This window comes from Balaenoptera musculus, chromosome 11 (genome assembly GCF_009873245.2).
Source record: "Balaenoptera musculus isolate JJ_BM4_2016_0621 chromosome 11, mBalMus1.pri.v3, whole genome shotgun sequence".
NCBI classification, from domain to species: domain Eukaryota; kingdom Metazoa; phylum Chordata; class Mammalia; order Artiodactyla; family Balaenopteridae; genus Balaenoptera; species Balaenoptera musculus.
Window position 1 is genome coordinate 25678482 of NC_045795.1, and position 19840 is coordinate 25698321.

A 19840-nucleotide genomic window follows, 5' to 3' on the forward strand; every position below is an offset into this window, starting at 1 on the left:
AGAATGAGTTTGGAAGTGTTCCTCCCTCTGCTATATTTTGGAAGATTTTGAGAAGGATAGGTGTTAGATCTTCTCTAAATGTTTGATAGAATTCGCCTGTGAAGCCATCTGGTCCTGGGCTTTTGTTTGTTGGAAGATTTTTAATCAGAGTCTCAATTTCAGTGCTTGTGATTGCTCTGTTTATATTTTCTATTTCTTCCTGGTTCAGTCTCAGAAGGTTGTGCATTTCTAAAAATTTGTCCATTTCTTCCAGGTTGTCCATTTTATTGGCATATAGTTGCTTGTAGTAATCTCTCATGATCCTTTGTATTTCTGCAGTGTCAGTTGTTACTTCTCCTTTTTCATTTCTTATTCTGTTGACTTGAGTCTTCTCCCTTTTTTTCTTGATGAGCCTGGCTAATGGTTTATCAATTTTGTTTATCTTCCCAAAGAAGCAGCTTTTAGTTTTATTGATCTTTGCTATCGTTTCCTTCATTTCTTTTTCATTTATTTCTGATCTGATCTTTATGATTTCTTTCCTTCTGCTAACTTTGGGGTTGTTTTGTTCTTCTTTCTCTAATTGCTTTAGGTGTAAGCTTAGGTTGTTTATTTGAGATGTTTCTTGTTTCCTGAGGAAGGATTGTATTGCTATAAACGTCTCTGTTAAAACTGCTTTTGCTGCATCCCATAGGTTTTGGACCATCATGTTTTCATTGTTTATTTGTTTCTAGGTATTTTTTGATTTCCTCTTTGATTTCTTCAGTGATCTCTTAACCAAGAGAGTAGTGTATTGTTTAGCCTCCATGGGTTTGTATTTTTTACAGTTTTTTTTTCCTGTAATTGATATCTAGTCTCATAGCATTGTGGTTGGAAAAGATACTTGGTATGATTTCAATTTTCTTAAATTACCAAGGCTTGATTTGTGACCCAAGATATGATCTATCCTGGAGAATGTTCCATGGGCACTTGAGAAGAAAGTGCATTCTGTTGTTTTGGGATGGAATGTCCTATAAATATCAATTAAGTCCATCTTGTTTAATGTATCATTTATAGCTTGTGTTTCCTTATTTATTTTCATTTTGGATGATCTGTCCATTGGTGAAAGTGGGGTGTTAAAGTCCCCTACTATGATTGTGTTACTGTCGATTTCCCCTTTTATGGCTGTTAGCATTTGCCTTATGTATTGAAGTGCTCCTATTTTGGGTGCATAAATATTTACAATTGTTATATCTTCTTCTTGGATTGAACTGTTGATCATTATGTAGTGTCCTTCTTTGTCTCTTGTAATAGTCTTTGTTTTAAAGTCTATTTTGTCTGATATGAGAATTGCTACTCCAGCTTTCTTTTGATTTCCATTTGCATGCAATATCTTTTTCCTTCCTCTCACTTTCAGTCTGTATGTGTCCCTAGGTCTGAAGTGGGTCTCTTGTAGATAGCATATATACGGGTCTTGTTTTTGTATCCATTCAGCCAGTCTATGTCTTTTGGTTGGAGCATTTAATCCATTTACATTGAAGGTAATTATCGATATGTATGTTCCTATTACCATTTTCTTAATTGTTTTGGGTTTGTTTTTGTAGGTCTTTTCCTTCTCTTGTGTTTCCTGCCTAGAGAAGTTTCTTTAGCATTTGTTGTAAAGCTGGGTTGGTGGTGCTGAATTCTCTTAGCTTTTGCTTATCTGTAAAGCTTTTAATTTCTCCATTGAATCTGAATGAGATCCTTGCTGGATAGAGAAACCTTGGTTGTAGGTTTTTCCCTTCCATCACTTCAAATATGTCCTGCCACTCCCTTCTGGCTTGCAGAGTTTCTGCTGAAAGATCAGGTGTTAACCTTATGGGGATTCCCTTATATATTATTTGTTGCTTTTCCCTTGCTGCTTTTAATATTTTTTCTTTGTATTTAATTTTTGATAGTTTGATTAATATGTGTCTTGGCATGTTTCTCTTTGGGTTTATCCTGTGTGGGACTCTCTGGGCTTCCTGGTATTGATCGACTATTTCCTTTCCCATGTTAGGGAAGTTTTCGACTATAATCTCTTCAAATATTTTCTCAGACCCTTTTTTTTCCTCTCCTTCTTCTGCGACCCCTATAATTCGAATGTTGGTGTGTTTAATGTTGTCCCAGAGGTCTCTGAGACTGTTCTCAATTCTTTTCATTCTTTTTTCTTTATTCTGCTCCCTGGCAGTTATTCCACCATTTTATCTTTCAGCTCACTTATCCATCCTTCTGCCTCAGTTATTCTGTTATGGATTCCTTCTAGAGTATTTTTAATTTCAGTAATTGTGTTGTTCATCACTGTTTGTTTGCTCTTTAGTTCTTCTAGATCCTTGTTAAATGTTTCTTATATTTTCTCCATTCTGTTTCCAAGATTTTGGATCATCTATACTATCATTACCCTGAATTCCTTTTCAGGTAGGTTGCCTATTTTGTCTTCATTTATTTGGTCGTGTAGGTTTTTACCTTGCTCCTTCATATGTAACATATTTTTTTGTCATTTCTTTTTTTTTTTTTTTTGATGGGTGGTGCCGTATTCCTGTTTTACTGGTTGTTTGGCCTGAGACATCCAGCACTGGAGTTTGCAGGCAGTTATATAGAGCTGGGTCTTGGTGCTGAGATGAGGACCTCTGGGAGGCCTCACTCTGATTGATATTCCTTGGGGTCTGAGGTTCTCTGTTAGTCCAGCAGTTTGGACTCAGAGTTCCTTCCACAGGAGTTTGGGCCTGACCTCCGGCCTGGGAACCAAGATCCTGCAAGCTTTGTGGTGCGGTAAAAAAAAAAAAAGTAAGAAAGAAAGAAAAAAGGAGAAGTACAATATCAACGAATAAAAAACAAAATAAAATTAGAAAGATAAAAATTGTATTTGGAAAAATAAAACTATAATTGAAACAACCAGTTGCTGGGGGTTCCTTCCATCCTCTTAGGTGCCCGTAGTCCCCCACTGGTGTCTGGTAGGTGCCCTAGCTGTCTTGACTCATCTTTGACTTCCTACCACCCAATAAGATTTAGCACAGGAAGGAAAGAGGCAAGAAAAAAAAGGGGACTGGGTGGATCCAGGAAATTTCAAAGTGAAAGGTGGCACTGAAAGAAATAAGAATAGTGTTTCTACTCTTGCCTTCAACCTATACTTTGCTTCTGATGGCTGTTGGGTTTTACATGTGGGGTGTGTGTGTACACTCTTTGGTGTTATTTTTGAGCACCTACCAAATTACGGGTATTGTTCTATGTGCTGAGCAAATAAACATTAGGGTCACAGCTATGGTCTCTGTTCTCACAGAGCTTAAAATAGTTAGGCAAAGAATGATTTGTGGGAAATTTGTTGGTATATTTGGAGCGGGTCAGGGAATTTAAAGAAAAACGTCTACGAAGGGGGAATGTGCTAAAGACCAAAGGGAAAACTTTAAATTCCATGTAATAGACATATTTTAACTGAGAAGTATATTCAAAAGAGGCCTAATATCATGCTTTTGTGTGTGTGTGTGTGTGTGTGTGTGTGTGTGTTGTGTGTAAGTATTTTGTGAATGAGAGAAAACATTTATTGAAGAAATTCAGTTATTTTGTACAATCAGGTTCAACAGGCAAACACTGGTGGAATGGGCCATAGGTTGGAAGAGATAAAGCCTATTTGTATAGAACTCTTGTATTGAAAGGTGTTTGCTTGAAATAATTTCTGTCTTGCTTTTGAAGTCATGTTAAAGTCATGAACCTATAAAATATATGTTAAACCTAGAACATTCTCTAGATATTTCACTCTTTTGTTTGAATGTGTGGAAAGGAGCAGACGTGAAATTGAAATGCAAATTTATTTTCATCTGTTTAGCCTGATTATTCATTTTGTATCAGTCACTAATAAACTCTTGAATTTTAAGGGGTGTCGGGAACTAAACTCAACAGATCTGGGCAATGTTTATTTAACAGCTTTATCTTTGATGTCACAATAAGCACTAGGGGTTTTTAAAAAGGGATGTTCTCTTCTCCTAAGGAAGTAACAGTTGGAGAGAAAGACATAATTACACTGAGGACCAGCCCAGTGACAGTTCCCTGCTTACAAGCAATAATCATGTATGTAATTACAATAATGTGTTTTAGTGCTATGTTGTAAGAAGGTCCAGGGTATCACTAGAGAGAGATTTCCACAGGGGAGTGGTAGATCCAGTGTAAGACCATGAATGGCTTACCAGCAGAGCTAAAACTTGGGTTGCTTCTGATGGATGAGTGGGTGATGCAGATGCTGTTTGGCCCATGCCCACACCATGAGAACCTGTGTTCTACTATTTAACGGAGACACAAGGGGAGGGAGGGAATACCTGCAGGAGAATTTAGGGACCAGGTCCGAGATGTCACACTTCAATTCTGCCTACATTTTATTGGCTACACCTCAGTCACACGGCTTCATTTAATTGTAGAGGAGGCTAGAAAAGGTAGTCTAACTATGAACCAGGAGGAATAGGGAAATGGTTGGTTCACGACCCTCTACTGTCTACCATAGGAAGGTGTGGTGGTCTTATCCTTTGAGCAGTAGGCAGGAACCAGAAAAGACAACTCCTGAGAAGTTAATTTGGGTGAGCAGGTCCTTAAGAACAACAGGTGCATTGTTTTCTGGAATGAGACGTGAGATTATGTTAAAAAATTCCTTAAATATGAAACAGAAACAGACTCACAGCCATAGAGAATAGACTTGTGGTTGCCAAGGGAGAGGGGGTGGGAGAAGGAAGGACTGAGAGTGTGGGATTAGCAGAGGCAAACTATTATATATAGAGTGGATAACCAACAAGGACCTACTGTATAGCACAGGGAACTATATTCAGTATCTTCTAATAACCTGTAATGGAAAAGAATATGACAAAGAATAGATATATATATGTATAACTGAATTACGTTTCTGTACACCAGAAACTAACACAACATTGTAAATCAACTATACTTCAACAAAATAAATTTTTAAAAAATTCCTTAAAAATATTTGCATGTGTCAGTGATTATGGTACTTAAGATGTAAGCAGAAATGTTTATTTGATATCTTTAATTTAGGTTGAATTACTACTAAGCCTCAGAAAGTAACACTTAATACTTTGGCACACATGAAATATTTACTGTTTTAAAGGTGAATTTTTACTCATGTATTACTCTATTGTTACTTTCAAACAAAAATCAATGTTTCTTCCTCCTGAAGTTGTATGGAAACTGCTTTTATGGAAGGGGAAATGAAGAATAAGTTTTAAGTTGTCCCGTGAGCTCTGCAAGCTTGCCAGGCTAATGGACAACAGTACTAATAATGAAAATATTCAGCGTTTATTGAGCACGTACCAGACACTGGGCTTTTCGTGGTGGGATTGGGGAATTGAGAATGGTTCAGCCCTTTAGGTCTATTGATTCATTTAATCCTCACAAAAACCTTATGAATGAAACAGGTATTTTGATTATCATCCTCACTTCACAGATTAGAAAACTGAGGCACAGAGGGGTGAAATTGTTGGTCCACGCAGTCAGACAGTAGCAGAGCTGGGATTCACATCCAGATAGCCTGACTTCAGAGGCCAAGGTCGTCTGTATGGTTGTCTACCTCTCAGACATGAGAGCCAAACTGGAGGGATGGGGACAAAGGGTGTGGAGCTCATCTGGACGTTTGCACTAAAGTAGGCTTGGGGCAGGGTTTGGGGCATCGGCAGTGCCCTTGGCCATGACCCTTGGTTTGTGAAGCGATGGCACAATGTATGCATCATGGCTTCTTGTTTCCCCTGCCTCTTTAGGAAAGCCTAGCCTTTGGAAAACCATTTGTTATTCCACTTCCTGCCCCTGTCCTGGCCCAGGCAGCAAGGGAAGCAGCTCCTGAACTGCCTGGAGCACCGCAGTGCAGGTCACTGGAGGAGAGGAGGTAATTCTCGTTGTGTTTATGGGTCTGAGCAATTTCTTTTCCTTCTGCAGACAGGACTGTCCTTGTGGATACAGATCTTCCGTCCCTCAGAGGCCTCTATGTGATGGGGACTCTAGAATTCCCTGTGGACAGAAGCAACGTTCTGAGCATGGCGTGCATGCTCATTGCAGGCGGGGAACTGAGAGTTGGTGAGTCAAGGGCAAGGGCACCAGGCTTGGGAGGAGAGAGAGGCCTTGGGAGAGGATGGTGTCCTCCCGTGGGTTGCTTGAGGGAGTTTGGGGAGGGCTGAGGCAAGGAGGAAGTTTGCTAGTAAAGCTTCTGCCTGGCAGGCTTTGGACACAGAGGTGATGTTTGCTGGTCACCCCCTCCTGTCCACCCGCTGTCTGCTGCCATCTGGTCCCAGGGTCCTCATGCTCATTGCAGGGCTCTTTTTGCCTCCTTCAGGTCTCACATCAATTCTCCCTTTAGTTCTTTGTGTGAGAATTTACCCATGGCTCACTCTTTCAGAAGATCTTGTAGGGTGGACTGGTTATCCTTTGATCAACCAACTCACAAGAAAATTTCAATTGCTGTCTTAGTGCACATCCTTCAGAGAACAGACCTGAAAGCTAAGCTGCGCGCTTGTGCTCTACTGGGGCTGAAATCGCTGTGAAGTGAGAGTGAGTCTCTCAAGGAAACAGGGCTATTTGCGCAGCGTGGGAGATGCCTTGAGAGGAGCCTTATAGAACCATCACATCCTAGGACAGTAAAGGGAGAAAGCTTGGGAGAAGGCAAGCAATTCACCTGGCCCCCTCCCCCCCCAAACCCATGAACTGCTCTGTCTGTTATGTTTTGTGGCTTCCTGGTCAGGGGCCAGAGATGCAAGGGTGCTAGGAGATAAGGATCCTCCCGCTGGGAAGTGAGGGATGTTGCAGGATGGAGTGGATCTGGGGTGGTGTTTAACCAGGTCTGGTACACTGGCTTACTTAAATAAAAACCCGAGTTGCTCTAGGTAGGCTCTGTACTTGAAACTGTTGTACACAGTGATGGGAAGACATGTCCCTTGCCCTCAAAGGAACTACTTTTGAACTCAGAAAGGCTTTCTACTTTGCCCCCACAGAGGAGATTAAAAGAGAATTTTCAGAAACAAAAATACCTTATCCCAAAGAAACAATCTCTGATGGTGAGGAAATGTTTAGATATTGTTGTTCAGTAGCATGCAAATTTTAGACTCTCTGGAAGGAGAGACTTCTAGGCCTAACTACCTGTCCAAAGTTTAAATCACTGCAAGAAGCTTCCTGAAAAATTTTGGTCAAACCTCTTCTTGAATGCTTCCAGTGACAGAAAAATCAAAACCTTTTGAGACAACGTGTTCCCACTTTTAAAAAGTCTATTAGAATTCTTTCCCTTCTTATAGACAAAGTCTATCTATCTTCCTCTAATTTCTGTTGGTTCGGGTTCTTCTGTTTGATCTATTTAGGACGAGTGTCAAACTCTTTCTTTTGATAGCCCTTCATCTACATTTTATTGAATCTTCTCTTTTTCAGGTTATGCAGTTCCTATTATTTTAGCCATATATAAATCGCAGTTATTTTAATCACAGTTATTATTATGATTATATAATTATAGTTATATCATTTTAATCACAGTTATTGATGTTTTAAAATAATTTTTATTTTTTGCTTCTATTGTGCCACCTGGAAAATACAGAAAAGCAAGTAGAAAGTTATACAGAAGAAATAAAGTAATCACTTATACTCCCAAATGTAAAGATAGATGCAGTTAATGTTTTGTAGTCCTAAAATCATTTTTTTCCCTACACGTGCATGTGTACATGCACACACGTGCTTTATAACATAGAGTATGCAGTTTGATAATCTTTTGAATCCTATACTAACAATGTGAGAATTTCCTCAATTCATTCTATTTCTAAGACACAATTTTGATAGCTTTAATATTCCACATCCATGTGAGTCTATACATATACATACCTGCATAATAATTTAGTCAACTGTTTTTCTATTGTTGAACTTCAAGGTTATTTCAGGTTTTGTTTTTTCTGTTTTTTTTGTCCTTGTAACTTACTCTGCATTGAACATCTTGGTACTTAAGTCATTATTTACATCTCTGATTATTTTCTTAGGATAGACTTTTATAAGTGGAATTAATGGGCCTAAGGGTAAGTGCATGCTTTAAGGTCCTGAATGCATATTGTCAAATTGCTTTTCGGAAAGATTTTACAAATTTGCACTGCCTCCACATTTCTGAGTTATGAGATCCCCTCATGCTTCCTGAAATTGTCGCTAAACACACTTGTTTTGTTTAATTCCTCTGAAAGTATGAAGCCAGGGGGAAAGAACTATTCTCCAGATTAAGAGTATAAGCATAAGTCATGACTTATTCTGAACAGAGTAAAATGAATATAGCAGAATTGGGCTATATTCATGGGCTCTAAGTCAGACAGCCTGGGGTCACATCCAACCTGGTTACCTACTTGCTGTTTGGCCTTAAGTAAATCAGCCTCTGGATGCCTCTATCCCTTCATCTGTAACATATGATAGAACCTACCTCAGAGAGATGCTGAAACCATAAGTATAACAGCTCCTACTAAGTGCTTGGCATATAGCTGGTGTTTAATAAATGCTAGTTTATCTGTAAGGGTGCCTGCAGGAAGTACATGTCATACTAAATTGGGCAATTGGAGGAGATTTTAATGAAGGAACCATTTACAAAAATCCAAATGGCCTGGGACAAACCCCAGGGCTAGAAACAGGAGAGTATCCTTATCATCCCTTCCCCTAAAGGAGTAAGAGAAGGAGATTGTTACTGGAATCAGAGATGGAGGTGAATGCCTGAAGATGGTTGTCAGACAGCAACATGAACTTTTGTGTGACTGGGACACACTCAGTACCCAGAAGGACCTCTGGGAGTAAATACCCACATCTTACTCTCTGTCCTCCCTCGTCTCCTGCTCATGCTACCATTTAGCCAAACCCAACCGGAACTCCGAGTAAAGGAAGACTCATTGATGTCCTGTATCCAGGACAGCTGTGTCCCGGGGCAGTGAGCAGAGTAAAGGAGGGCAGAGTTTGGAAATGAAGTGTCAGTGGACGCTCTCCACCACAGATATGGTTTTTCTTTTAAAACAGCCAAAGATTCAACTTCATCCAGCTGATTATGCCAACAACTTCATCAACTCTAATTCCTTCTCTTTTTGCATATGCTGCCTCAAATACACATCTCTACATTGTACACTCATGTAAGAATTATTTTGTTTTCACTTGGGTTTTAGGGAGACCTAAGTGCAATATTCTTTACGCATCTCTTTTTTTTATTATTTCAATCCATCCTTCCACAGTGAGGAAATCCTTTTGGCTTCTGATTTTTTTCCTCCCAGATTAATATCACTTGCTCATTTGTTTAATATTCTATAAAATTCTCATCCAGTTAACTGATAGAAATATTCAATAAAATTGAGACTTGTTCTTGTTACTACAAAACTTACTTCAGGTTGGCATCTTCTATTGCTAAGAGTGGTCTTGTTTTGTAAGTTTTTTAGGTTTCTGAGGTCACTTATTACTATAATTCAAACTTGTTGCCTGAAAATCTGTACCTTTGAAGGGAAGTGACACAATGCCACTTTCCAGTTTTGATTTATACATTTCAAATCTTATTTTTAATTGTGTCCATTACCAACTATATTTTTATCTATTACTAGACAATAGTATGTTCTTTTTCTCTCTGCTTGTCCATGTCTTCCAGGCTTAAAAGTTGATTATCTGAAAGGAACCCATCTGCCCAATCCTATGTGTATGATGCCTGAAGGAAGACTTTCAACCCATCTGTCCCATTCTACCACACCCTAAAGAAATCCCAACATGAGATAGATAATAAGACTAGTTAGCAAATAAACCTAATAGATGTGGACATTGGCACAGAGCACTGCCAGAGTCTGTCTGCTATCTGATGCCATTTGATCCAAGTTCCAACATTGTGGAATTATATTTCTTGGTGGTCCTGCTTTTAAGGCAACTGGTGCTGGCAAAAGGTATCAATTGACTTTTAGTAGAGTGGAATCATAATGCTAGCATTAGAAAGGAAGTTTAAGATCAAAGCTTTGCTTAGAGGGCTGCAGCTGCGTCACAAATGCCAAATTCAGTTTCATTCTTTGTTCAGTGGTTGTCTCATTAGTCTGATAAAACACTTAAGATAAGCTTAAGGTATTTCACTTGTTTGTCCATCCTTTCATTCATCATGTTTTTTGCTCATTGCCTACCGCGTGCCAAGTACCACAGGAGAGGTTGATGTACAGAAATAGAAGTCATGAACCTAGCTTTCAAGAGATGTCTCAATAAAGCCGTGGAGACAAACAAATAAAAACATAATTGGAAGTGTCACCTCCTCCAATGTGGAGGGGGATTAAAGATAAAAGAAGAGATCGGAAAAGGCACATATTTGTGGATGAGCATTATACCTTCAGGAAATTGTAGGGAATGGGTAGGTCTGGATTGTAGGATTTATAGAATGGTGGTAGCTGATGAAGCTTCTTGGCCTTATGCATTATGTTAGGGAGTTTGGGTTTTATCATGAAGGCAGTGCACAGTCACTGGGTGGTTTTAAGCAGGGACGTGACATGATTAGATCTGGTCTTAGAGTGATCACTCTTGGCAGTGTGGGGGGATGTGTTGGAAGGGGCACAGTGAAAAGTGAGAAGGCTACGAGGTGTTTCGGAAAAGAAATTGTAAAAGATTGAACTAAGGCACTGGAGTTAAAGAGGAAGAATGAATTAGGGAAGTACTGAGAAGGTAAAAAATCACTAGAATGGCGTGGCAATTTTGATGTGAGGAGAGGAGTTGGTTAGGATACATCTTAGGGTTCAGGTTGGGAGATCTGGGTCCACGGCGGTGCCAGGACAGAACCTCCTTCCCACCACTTTTTAGTTGAGTGACTCTGGTAAATTAATGAGCTTTCTCTCTCTAATATGGGAGCAATAATAACCATGCTTATTTTATAGAGTTTTATAAAAATTAAGTGAATTAATATTTATTAAAGTGCTTGAACAGTGTCAGCCACCTAGTAAGCCTGTACAGTGGTTTGTTGATTACATAGATTCATATTTGTCAAGTTTAGGTTTCAGTGGCGTGTGTAAGTGGTAACATGTAGAGGGCAAATAGATTTATGAGAAAGCACAGGAGAGAGGACTGGGTCATCAGCCAAAATGTGCAATCAAAGCTGTGAGATAGATAGAGAAGAAAAAATGACCAGTGCTGAAATTTTGGCAAAAACCAACCTTTTAAGGTAATGGAGGAAGCTGAGTTCAGGAAGGAGAAAGGAAAAGAAACAGCTGTGAAGGTAGATGGAAAATGAGAAAAAAATAATGTCTTGAGACCCCAGCGGTTCGGGCGCCGGGCGAGCGGAGCCGCTTCTGGCGCTCCTTGTCGTCCCCGGGCGGGGACGGGGACGGGGGCGGGGGCGGCCGGGCGCAGCTTCGGGGATGTAGTCGGTGCCGGCGCCTGGCAGGACCGAGCGGCAGCCTGGGTTCCCGCTCTTGAGAGCGAATGGTCACTCGCCTGCGGGGAGGGCGATCCGGCCAGCTTTTCCGTGGGTCGCGGGCCCCCGCGGGCTCGGGGCAGGGGCTCACCTGTCGCACCCGCCCTCAACCCGGTTAGACTCGTCGGCGTCACCGCCGCGGACCTCGCTCTGGGCCATGACCAGAGTTACGGGAGAAACATTTTTGATGTAACAACCCCCAGTGATAAGGACAGCCAGGATCAAGAAATGGTGTAGCAGAAGATACGGCACCTGGTAAAATGTTATATTCTAGATATGATTGGTGATTACAAGGTCCCTGTATAAATTTATTCTTGTCAGCTCCTTGGGATTTGAAGAGAAAATGCCCGGTGTCATACCTAGTGAAAGTAATGGGCTTTCAAGAGGTAGTCCATCAAAAAAAAACCAGACTTTCCTTGAAGGTTTTTCAGAAAACGGAAACCAAGAGAGCCTTGGATTTCACAGATTCTCAAGAAAATGAAGAAAAAACTTCTGAATATAGAGGGTCTGAAATTGATCAAGTTGTTCCTGCAGCGCAGTCCTCACCTATCAACTGTGAGAAGAGAGAAAACTTGTTACCGTTTGTGGGACTGAATAATCTCGGCAATACTTGTTATCTTAATAGTATACTTCAGGTATTATATTTTTGTCCTGGTTTTAAATCTGAGTGAAGCACTTATTTAATATTATTTCAAGGAAGAAAGAAGCCCTAAAAGATTAAGCCAGTCAAAAAGATAAGGGAACTTGCAAAGAAGATTCTTCAGCAAGTTATGAACTAATATGCAGCTTACAGTCCTTGATCATTTCAGTCGAACAGCTTCAGGCTAGTTTTCTCTTAAATCCAGAGGAATATACTGATGAACTTGCTACTCAGCCAAGGCGACTACTTAACACACTCAGGGAACTCAACCCTATGTATGAAGGATATCTACAGCATGATGCACAGGAAGTATTACAGTGTATTTTGGGAAACATTCAAGAAACATGCCAACTCCTAAAAAAAGAGGTAAAAAATGTGGCAGAGTTATCTACCAAGGTAGAAGAAAAACATCAGAAAGAGGAAATGAGTGGTAATAGCGGCATGGAGATGGACAATATGAGGCATTCTGAAGACTATAAAGAAAAATTGCCAAAAGTAAATGGGAAAAGAAAAAGTGACACTGAATTTGGTAACATGAAGAAAAAAGTTAAAGTCTCAAAGGAACACCAGTCTTTGGAAGAAAACCAGAGACAAACCAGATCAAAAAGAAAATCTACAGCTGATTCATTAGATATTCCTGCTAAAATAATCCCCAGGTACATTTCTTAAAATGAGAGTGCAAGACCCTCACAAAAGAAATCAAGAGTTAAAATAAACTGGTTAAAGTCTGCAGCTAAGCAACACACCGTTATTTCTAAATTCTGTAGTCTGGGTAAAATAACAGCAAACCAAGAATCCAAAGGATAATCTAAAGAAAATGAATATGATCTTGAAGAGGACTTGGGGAAGTATGAGAATGACAATACAGCTAATGGTTGTGGACTTGAATCTCCAGGGAATAATGTTATACCTGTTAATGAAGTTAAGCCCATAAACAAAGGTGCAGAGCAAATTGGTTTTGAGTTAGTGGAGAAATTATTTCAAAGTCAGATGGTATTAAGGACTCGTTGCTTAGAATGTGAAAGTTTAACAGAAAGAAGAGAAGATTTTCAAGACATCAGTGTACCAGTGCAAGAAGATGAGCTTTCCAAAGTAGAGGAGAGTTCTGAAATTTCTCCAGAGCCAAAAACAGAAATGAAGACCCTGAGATGGGCAATTTCACAGTTTGCTTCAGTGGAGAGGATTGTAGGAGAAGATAAATATTTCTGTGAAAATTGCCATCATTATACTGAAGCTGAACGAAGTCTTTTGTTTGACAAAATGCCTGAAGTTATAACTATTCATTTGAAGTGCTTTGCTGCTAGTGGCTTGGAGAAAATAAAGAAAATTAAGGGGGGAAGTGCTATATATCCTTCACAGAAGCACCTGGATATTAATACTTATTTCAGTATTCTTTGTGTTTGGTTGTTATGGTGGTGGACTTTCCAAGATCAACACTCCTTTACTGACACCTCTTAAACTGTCACTAGAAGAATGGAGCACAAAGCCAACCAATGACAGCTATGGATTATTTGCAGTTGTGATGCATAGTGGCATTACAATTAGTAGTGGGCATTACGCTGCTTCTGTTAAAGTCACTGACCTTAACAGTTTAGAACTAGATAAGGAAAATTTTGTGATCGACCAAATGTGTGAAATAGGTAAGCCAGAACCATTGAATGAGGAGGAAGCAAGGGGTGTGGTCAAAAATTATGACGATGAAGAAGTATCGATTAGAGTTAGTGGAAATACTCAGCCAAGTAAAGTTTTGAACAAAAAAATTGTAGAAGCTATTGGACTTCTTGGAGGACAAAAGAGTAAAGCAGATTATGAGTTATACAACAAAGCATCTAATCCTGATAAAGTTGCCAGTACAGCATTTGCTGAAAATAGAAATGCTGAGACTAACAATACTAATGGGACCCATGAATCTGATAGAAACAAGGAATCCAGTGACCAAACAGGCATTAACATGAGTGGTTTTGAAAACAAAATTTCATATGTAGTGCAAAGCTTAAAGGAGTATGAGGGGAAGTGGTTGCTTTTTTGATGATTCTGAAGTGAAAGTTACTGAAGAGAAGGACTTTTTGAATTCTCTTTCCCCTTCTACATCTCCTACATCTACTCCTTACTTGCTATTTTATAAGAAATTATAGAGTGAGTGTATTTTCCTTGCGTATATATTAAACAGACCTGGACAAACATCGGTAAGTTGATTACATCAAAAAAGTCTTTAGCTTATCTTTTGAAGCTATGGGATATTATTGGTCTCTCTAGGTTTTTATATAAATAGTGAAATTTGAATTATTGAAAACCATGTTAATTTTTAGAATTCATTTTCCTTAGTGGAGACTAGTGATTGATGCATTAGCTTCTGGGAACAAACTTGTATAGGTTCTTAACTGAATTATTCAAAATGGAAGCATTTAAACACTTTGAATTTACACCTATCTTTTGTGTTTGCTTTTTCAAATAAAGTGCTTGCATTAGTATCTCCATATTTTGGAGTAATTATCCACATGATGTTTATAGGTTCTGTGGTTTTTCAGCTAAGAAGCAGAATCTCATTTCAGTACATTTAGTTTTGTAAGTCATGAAGCCAAATCTTTGATGGGCTGTATTAGAGGCACATGCATGTATTCACAGTAGTGCACATTTTGTGCCTTGAATCACTTTGAACAGTGTCTCAGAAAACCTGAAGAGTCAGTCCTCTTCTATCTTCACAAGAATTTTATATGTATTTATGAAACTGATTCTGTACCCTAGTAAATCTTTTTCGGCATGGACTAATTTGTATCTCTTCATAGTCATGCTCTGCACGATCTGTATATAGTGCATTGAACTTAGAGGTGTGACCTTAAATTTAACTTTTTTAAAAAAACCAGGAGGTCAATAAAATTTAAACAGCGTAACAACTATGTAAAAAAAAAAAAAAAGAAAAAGAAAATAATGTCTTGAAACAAAGGAAGAAATTTGCAAGAAAGAGGGAGTGGTTAGTAGTATGAGATACAGCAGAGAGAATAAAGAAAGCAGGAAAGGAAATTGTCCATCTTATTCTTTTTTTTTTTTAATATAGTGGCTGTCAAATATAGTTTTTTTTTTCAAATATAGTTTTGATAGAAAATGTTACTTTGCATGTTTTTTTAAAATTAATTCTTTTTTTTGTTTAGGCTTTTTTTTAAACATCTTTATTGGAGTATAATTGCTTTACATTGTTGTGTTAGTTGCTGCTGTATAACAAAGTGAATCAGCTATACATATACATATATCCCCATATCCCCACCCTCTTGCATCTCCCTCCCACCCTCCCTATCCTACCCCTCTAGGTGGTCACAAAGGATGAGCTGATCTCCCTGTGCTATGCGGCTGCTTCTCACTAGCTATCTATTTTACATAAAATTAATTCTTATTGGAGTATAGTTGCTTTACAATGTTGTGTTAGTTTCTGCTGCACAGCAAAGTGAATCAGTCATACGTATACATATATCCACTCTTTTTTAGATTTCCTTCCCATTTAGGTCACCACAGATCATTGAGTAGAGTTCCCTGTGCTATATAGTAGGTTCTTGAACAAAGAAAAAAATTCGACACAATATCTGAAACAGTAACTTCTAATAAGTTTAATGCCATTTATCTATACTTTAACAACTTCATTCTTTGGCTTAAAATATAGCCTTAAGTACAATTGAACAGATTCAATCTCATGTTTGAAAATGAACAGTTGTCTATATTAAGAGTGATGTCATCAAACCGTTCTATGCTTTCATGAGTAACAAACTTTCTTTTCGATGATAAAATGGAGCAAAACAGTAGATATTAAGGAGAAAATAGATTTGCCCCTGTCTCCATCCCCTTCCTCCCCACTTCCTCCACTTTCTCTTTCATTGAATGCCAACTCAGTGCCAAGCATTCTTCCTGGGACTTGAGTATTCAGCAGTGAGCAAGACAGGTAAGATTCCTGTGTGCACTCTTTTGTTGGGGAAATAGACAATGAAATAGTAAAATAAAAGGGGAAGATAATTTTAGATAGCAATACATGCTCTGAAGAAAACTAAATGGAGGAGTGAGCTGAAGAGAGGTGTTGGCACCATAGATTAGGTAGTCGGTAAACACCTTTCTGAAGAATCAGTGTGACTACAGACCACAGAGCCAAGAAAGAGCTAGACTCACAAAGATTTGAACAAGAGGGTTTCAGACAGAAGGAAGAACTGGTGCAGAAGTCCTGAGGCAGAGCCAGGCATGTGCTTTACATAGTTGTGAGGCAGAAAGGCTGCCATGGTAGCTGGAGACTAGTGACAAATAGGCATGAGTTTCACAGTGTAGGATGGATTTTAAGCTATGCAGGGTTGTTTTCTAAAGCGATGAAGAACGCAAGTGATTCCAAATTGTGCTGAAAATTGCTAGTTTTTGATAATCTCATGCATATGACTTTAAGAAGACAGAAATTAGTGTAGGACCTTCATGAATATGGGAATTCTAGAAATCTGGATTATAAATCTAGTTTAGCAAGTCATTATACAACTTCTGGAAAATTCCTCAGTAGTGGATTTATAACTGTGATATCTCAGACCTCAGAGATTATGTGAATCATCTGTATCATTGTATGGATAATGGAACTGAGATCCAAAGAGATTATTGATTGGTTCCAAGGTCTCATAGCTCGTAAATAGCAGGACCAGGATTAGAGGTTATTTTAGTCACTTCAAATATTTGTCCTTCAAGCCTTTGCCTAAGGACTACCTTTACTATGGGCATTTTCCATTCAGTAGGTTTCAGTGTATCTTTTCTCCTGGTTCATTCTGTCATTCATATTGTCATTACTGCATTCATTTTACTGTTATGAAATGGTATGTTTTCATGAATGTCTTCTCTGTATTAGATGATGGGCTTCCTTATAGAATTTTGTAACCCTAGTACCTTGTGCATAGTAGGCTTCTGATAATGTGCTGTGTGACTGATTAGTGTATTGATAAATGAATGGACACATCTAAGTCTGTCCTTCAGCTCAATGCCTTTTTCTTGTAATACATCCAGTCTACTGACACCTAAATGACAACATCTGTGAGGAAGGACTTACAGTGTTAATGTATAAATGACCACAATGTTTCCCCCCTCTCCCTATATGAAAGAAATGAATGGGCTAAAAACACATTGAAAAAATTGATGATCTTATACAAATCTAAATTTTATTCTGTCTAGGAGAGGAAATCTAATAAAAATGCCCGACTCAAAGCCTGTTCAATAAACATTGGTTCATTGAGTGTTTTAAATGTTTGTATTTCTTTGCACAGGAATAGCTGTCTGAACTCATTTTCACCAGTGTCCTTTTTTAGTTGAGACATCATTTCCATGCTTTAATATGCATCCTTTGTTATCTTAGATATCAGTGATATTAACATGTTATTGATCCAAATGTGCAACTCAATGGAAAGTGTTTTAATCTTATGCATACTTTTAAAATTGCAAATGGAAAATTCTCTTGTGATAGTTTGTAGGAGGATTTCAGAGAGGGATAATCAGTAATAATATATGTGTGTCTTTTAAACTTAACAGAAGTCTCCTTGATCCCTAAGTAAACAATACATGCCCCACATTTCAGAGTCCCTGCGGACTCAGCAGTGCATTGTTCCTTCAGCCTGTCAGAGCCAAGTCACATGATGCACTGCCTAGTCACTCAGTAATTATGCTAGGAACTGGGTTTTTATCCTAAAACTTGTCACATATTGTTTTGCAGAGCCAGTGATGTGTATTTGTCAGCCCTGTCTCACATTTGTAGCCAGGAGCCTAAGGTCATCATTAGCCCATGACTTTGATTGTCAGGAAATGAAGTACTAGGTGTATAAAAGTTTCTTTCATTGCTTGCATGATTGGGACTTTCTCAATCCTAAAGAAGAAGAAAAATCCATACACAGTTTATTGCCTTCCAAACTGACAGTTCTGTAAGGCTCATTGGATGATTAAGTAATAAGAAGGAGACAAACCAGAGAAAAGTGTAGATTAAAACATATCCTCCAGCTTAAAGACACAATACCCAGTAGTCAGACTCATTGAGTAGCCAGAGAGAATCTTGTGGTGATGTTTGTTTAAAAATAATATATTAAGTGAAAGAAACAAACCAAACAAAAATATATTCTTTCAAGTTTATGATTAAAAAATAATACAAATTAACCACAAATTTAATGTGTAAATATAAGTATACATAGATATCTGTAAAGTAGATGGTTTATAAGTTAGCTAATGTAGATCATCAGTCAACAAATCAGTTTCTGTTTATACTGACTGTTCTCTAATCAAACTACTAGTTAATAAAAAGGTGAAATCAAAGGGATGTGATTTTTAAATATCATACTTACTTAACTCTAAGGGCAAAAGCATAAAACCTTTGTTCTTTACAGGTTCAGGAAGCACTAAAGTCCACTTCTGGGTGTTCCTAAGAAGATTGGTAGCCAAGAGTTAAATAATACTTATTTCAAAGTTAGATCAAGCATAGAAATATCTGTTTGTTTTCAGATGGATATTAGTTCTCTGACAAATAACACATTATTATTATTATTATTATTTTTGGTGTGAAACATTTTTAAATTTTTTCCATTAAATTAACTCCGTACAGAGACAGCATCAGGTGGGTGCCAGGGTCCCTTTTTGCTCTCATCTCATCTCGTCTTCCCTTTTTTTCCCTCTGCCCTATCCCCAGGATCCTCTCCATCCAGTCAGTGCTCTCTGTGGTCAAGTCCATGGAAATTCCTGTCTCTAGTACAGTTCTAGGAGGGCAACTGTGAGACCTCTCAAACCTTCATTTTAATTGACTAAGGCCTTTTAGGGTCTTTAGAGTGTAGCACCTACAAAATAAACACACAGACACATTTTAAAAACAAGAGTTTTTTCCTGCAAATATTGCTCTCCTCCTATAGTACAACTCGGGTATATTATTTTACTAAAGACCTTCTGCTCACCCTGTGTGAGAAAGTGAAAGATTCGGGGGAGAGGGCAGGGAAGATGAAGAAAGAATGGAGTGGTAGCTGGAGATGCAAGTCATGTCCAGAGAGCATTTCAGGAAATGGAAATAGCATGTTGAAGGCCCCAGAGCTGGGAAGCTGGAACATTTGTGGAACTAAAATAAGGCCAGTGTAACTGAGGCTTTGTTAGTAAGAGAGAGAATGGTTTGTGAGACAGAGCTGAGAATCAGAGAAAGCAGAGCATCATGGGTCACATTAAGGAGGTTGACCTTTATCCTAAGTAAAGAAAGGGTGGATGGTATGGGGGAAACCAGAGGGAAGGCAAGTTAAGTAAATATTGTAAAAGTTTGGTTAAGAAGGATTGAGAAGCTGGCCCATGTATCACATTATTCTTAAATGTATATGTATTTTTAAGCAAAACACGGATACAAGAAATAATCCTTCTATCTTGTTGGGTTTGTCTCTACTAAACACAATTGTAGTAATCATTTTACTTTAATATTTTAATATTTTCTAAATCAGCATTTCCCAAACTATGTTTTGGACTCTTGAACTTATATCACAATAACATAAAATTCCTTAGAAATTTATTAATTATTTAAAAATGATTAAATAGTTAATTATATAATAAATAAAAAATTGTTAAATATTAATTATTTTTTCATGGAAAAGCTAGATAATTTTAAACAAACAAGTGAATGAATGAATGAATACTTTATTTTCTTGGTTAGAAAACTCTTATGAGAGTATTTGAGTTTAAGAGGAATTTAATTGTGTTTCCTGCAGTTCCTTGGTCTGGACATTCAAGTAAGTGATCACCTACAATTTTTACCTTTGAAATGTCTAGTTTCTAGTACCTTAGGGATAGGACATTACTTGCTAGGA

At 38.2% G+C, this 19840-nt stretch overlaps 1 protein-coding gene and 1 pseudogene across 1 annotated transcript in view; both read left to right on the plus strand.

Moving 5' to 3' along the window:
- The window catches only part of PKHD1 (PKHD1 ciliary IPT domain containing fibrocystin/polyductin), a 432943-nt gene that overhangs the window by 272857 nt on the left and 140246 nt on the right, over positions 1 to 19840 (plus strand). The window contains 1 exon segment of the mRNA XM_036869192.1: positions 5902 to 6039. Coding sequence (XP_036725087.1) covers positions 5902 to 6039 — 138 coding nt within the window.
- On the plus strand, positions 11704 to 14407 carry LOC118903768 (annotated as a pseudogene).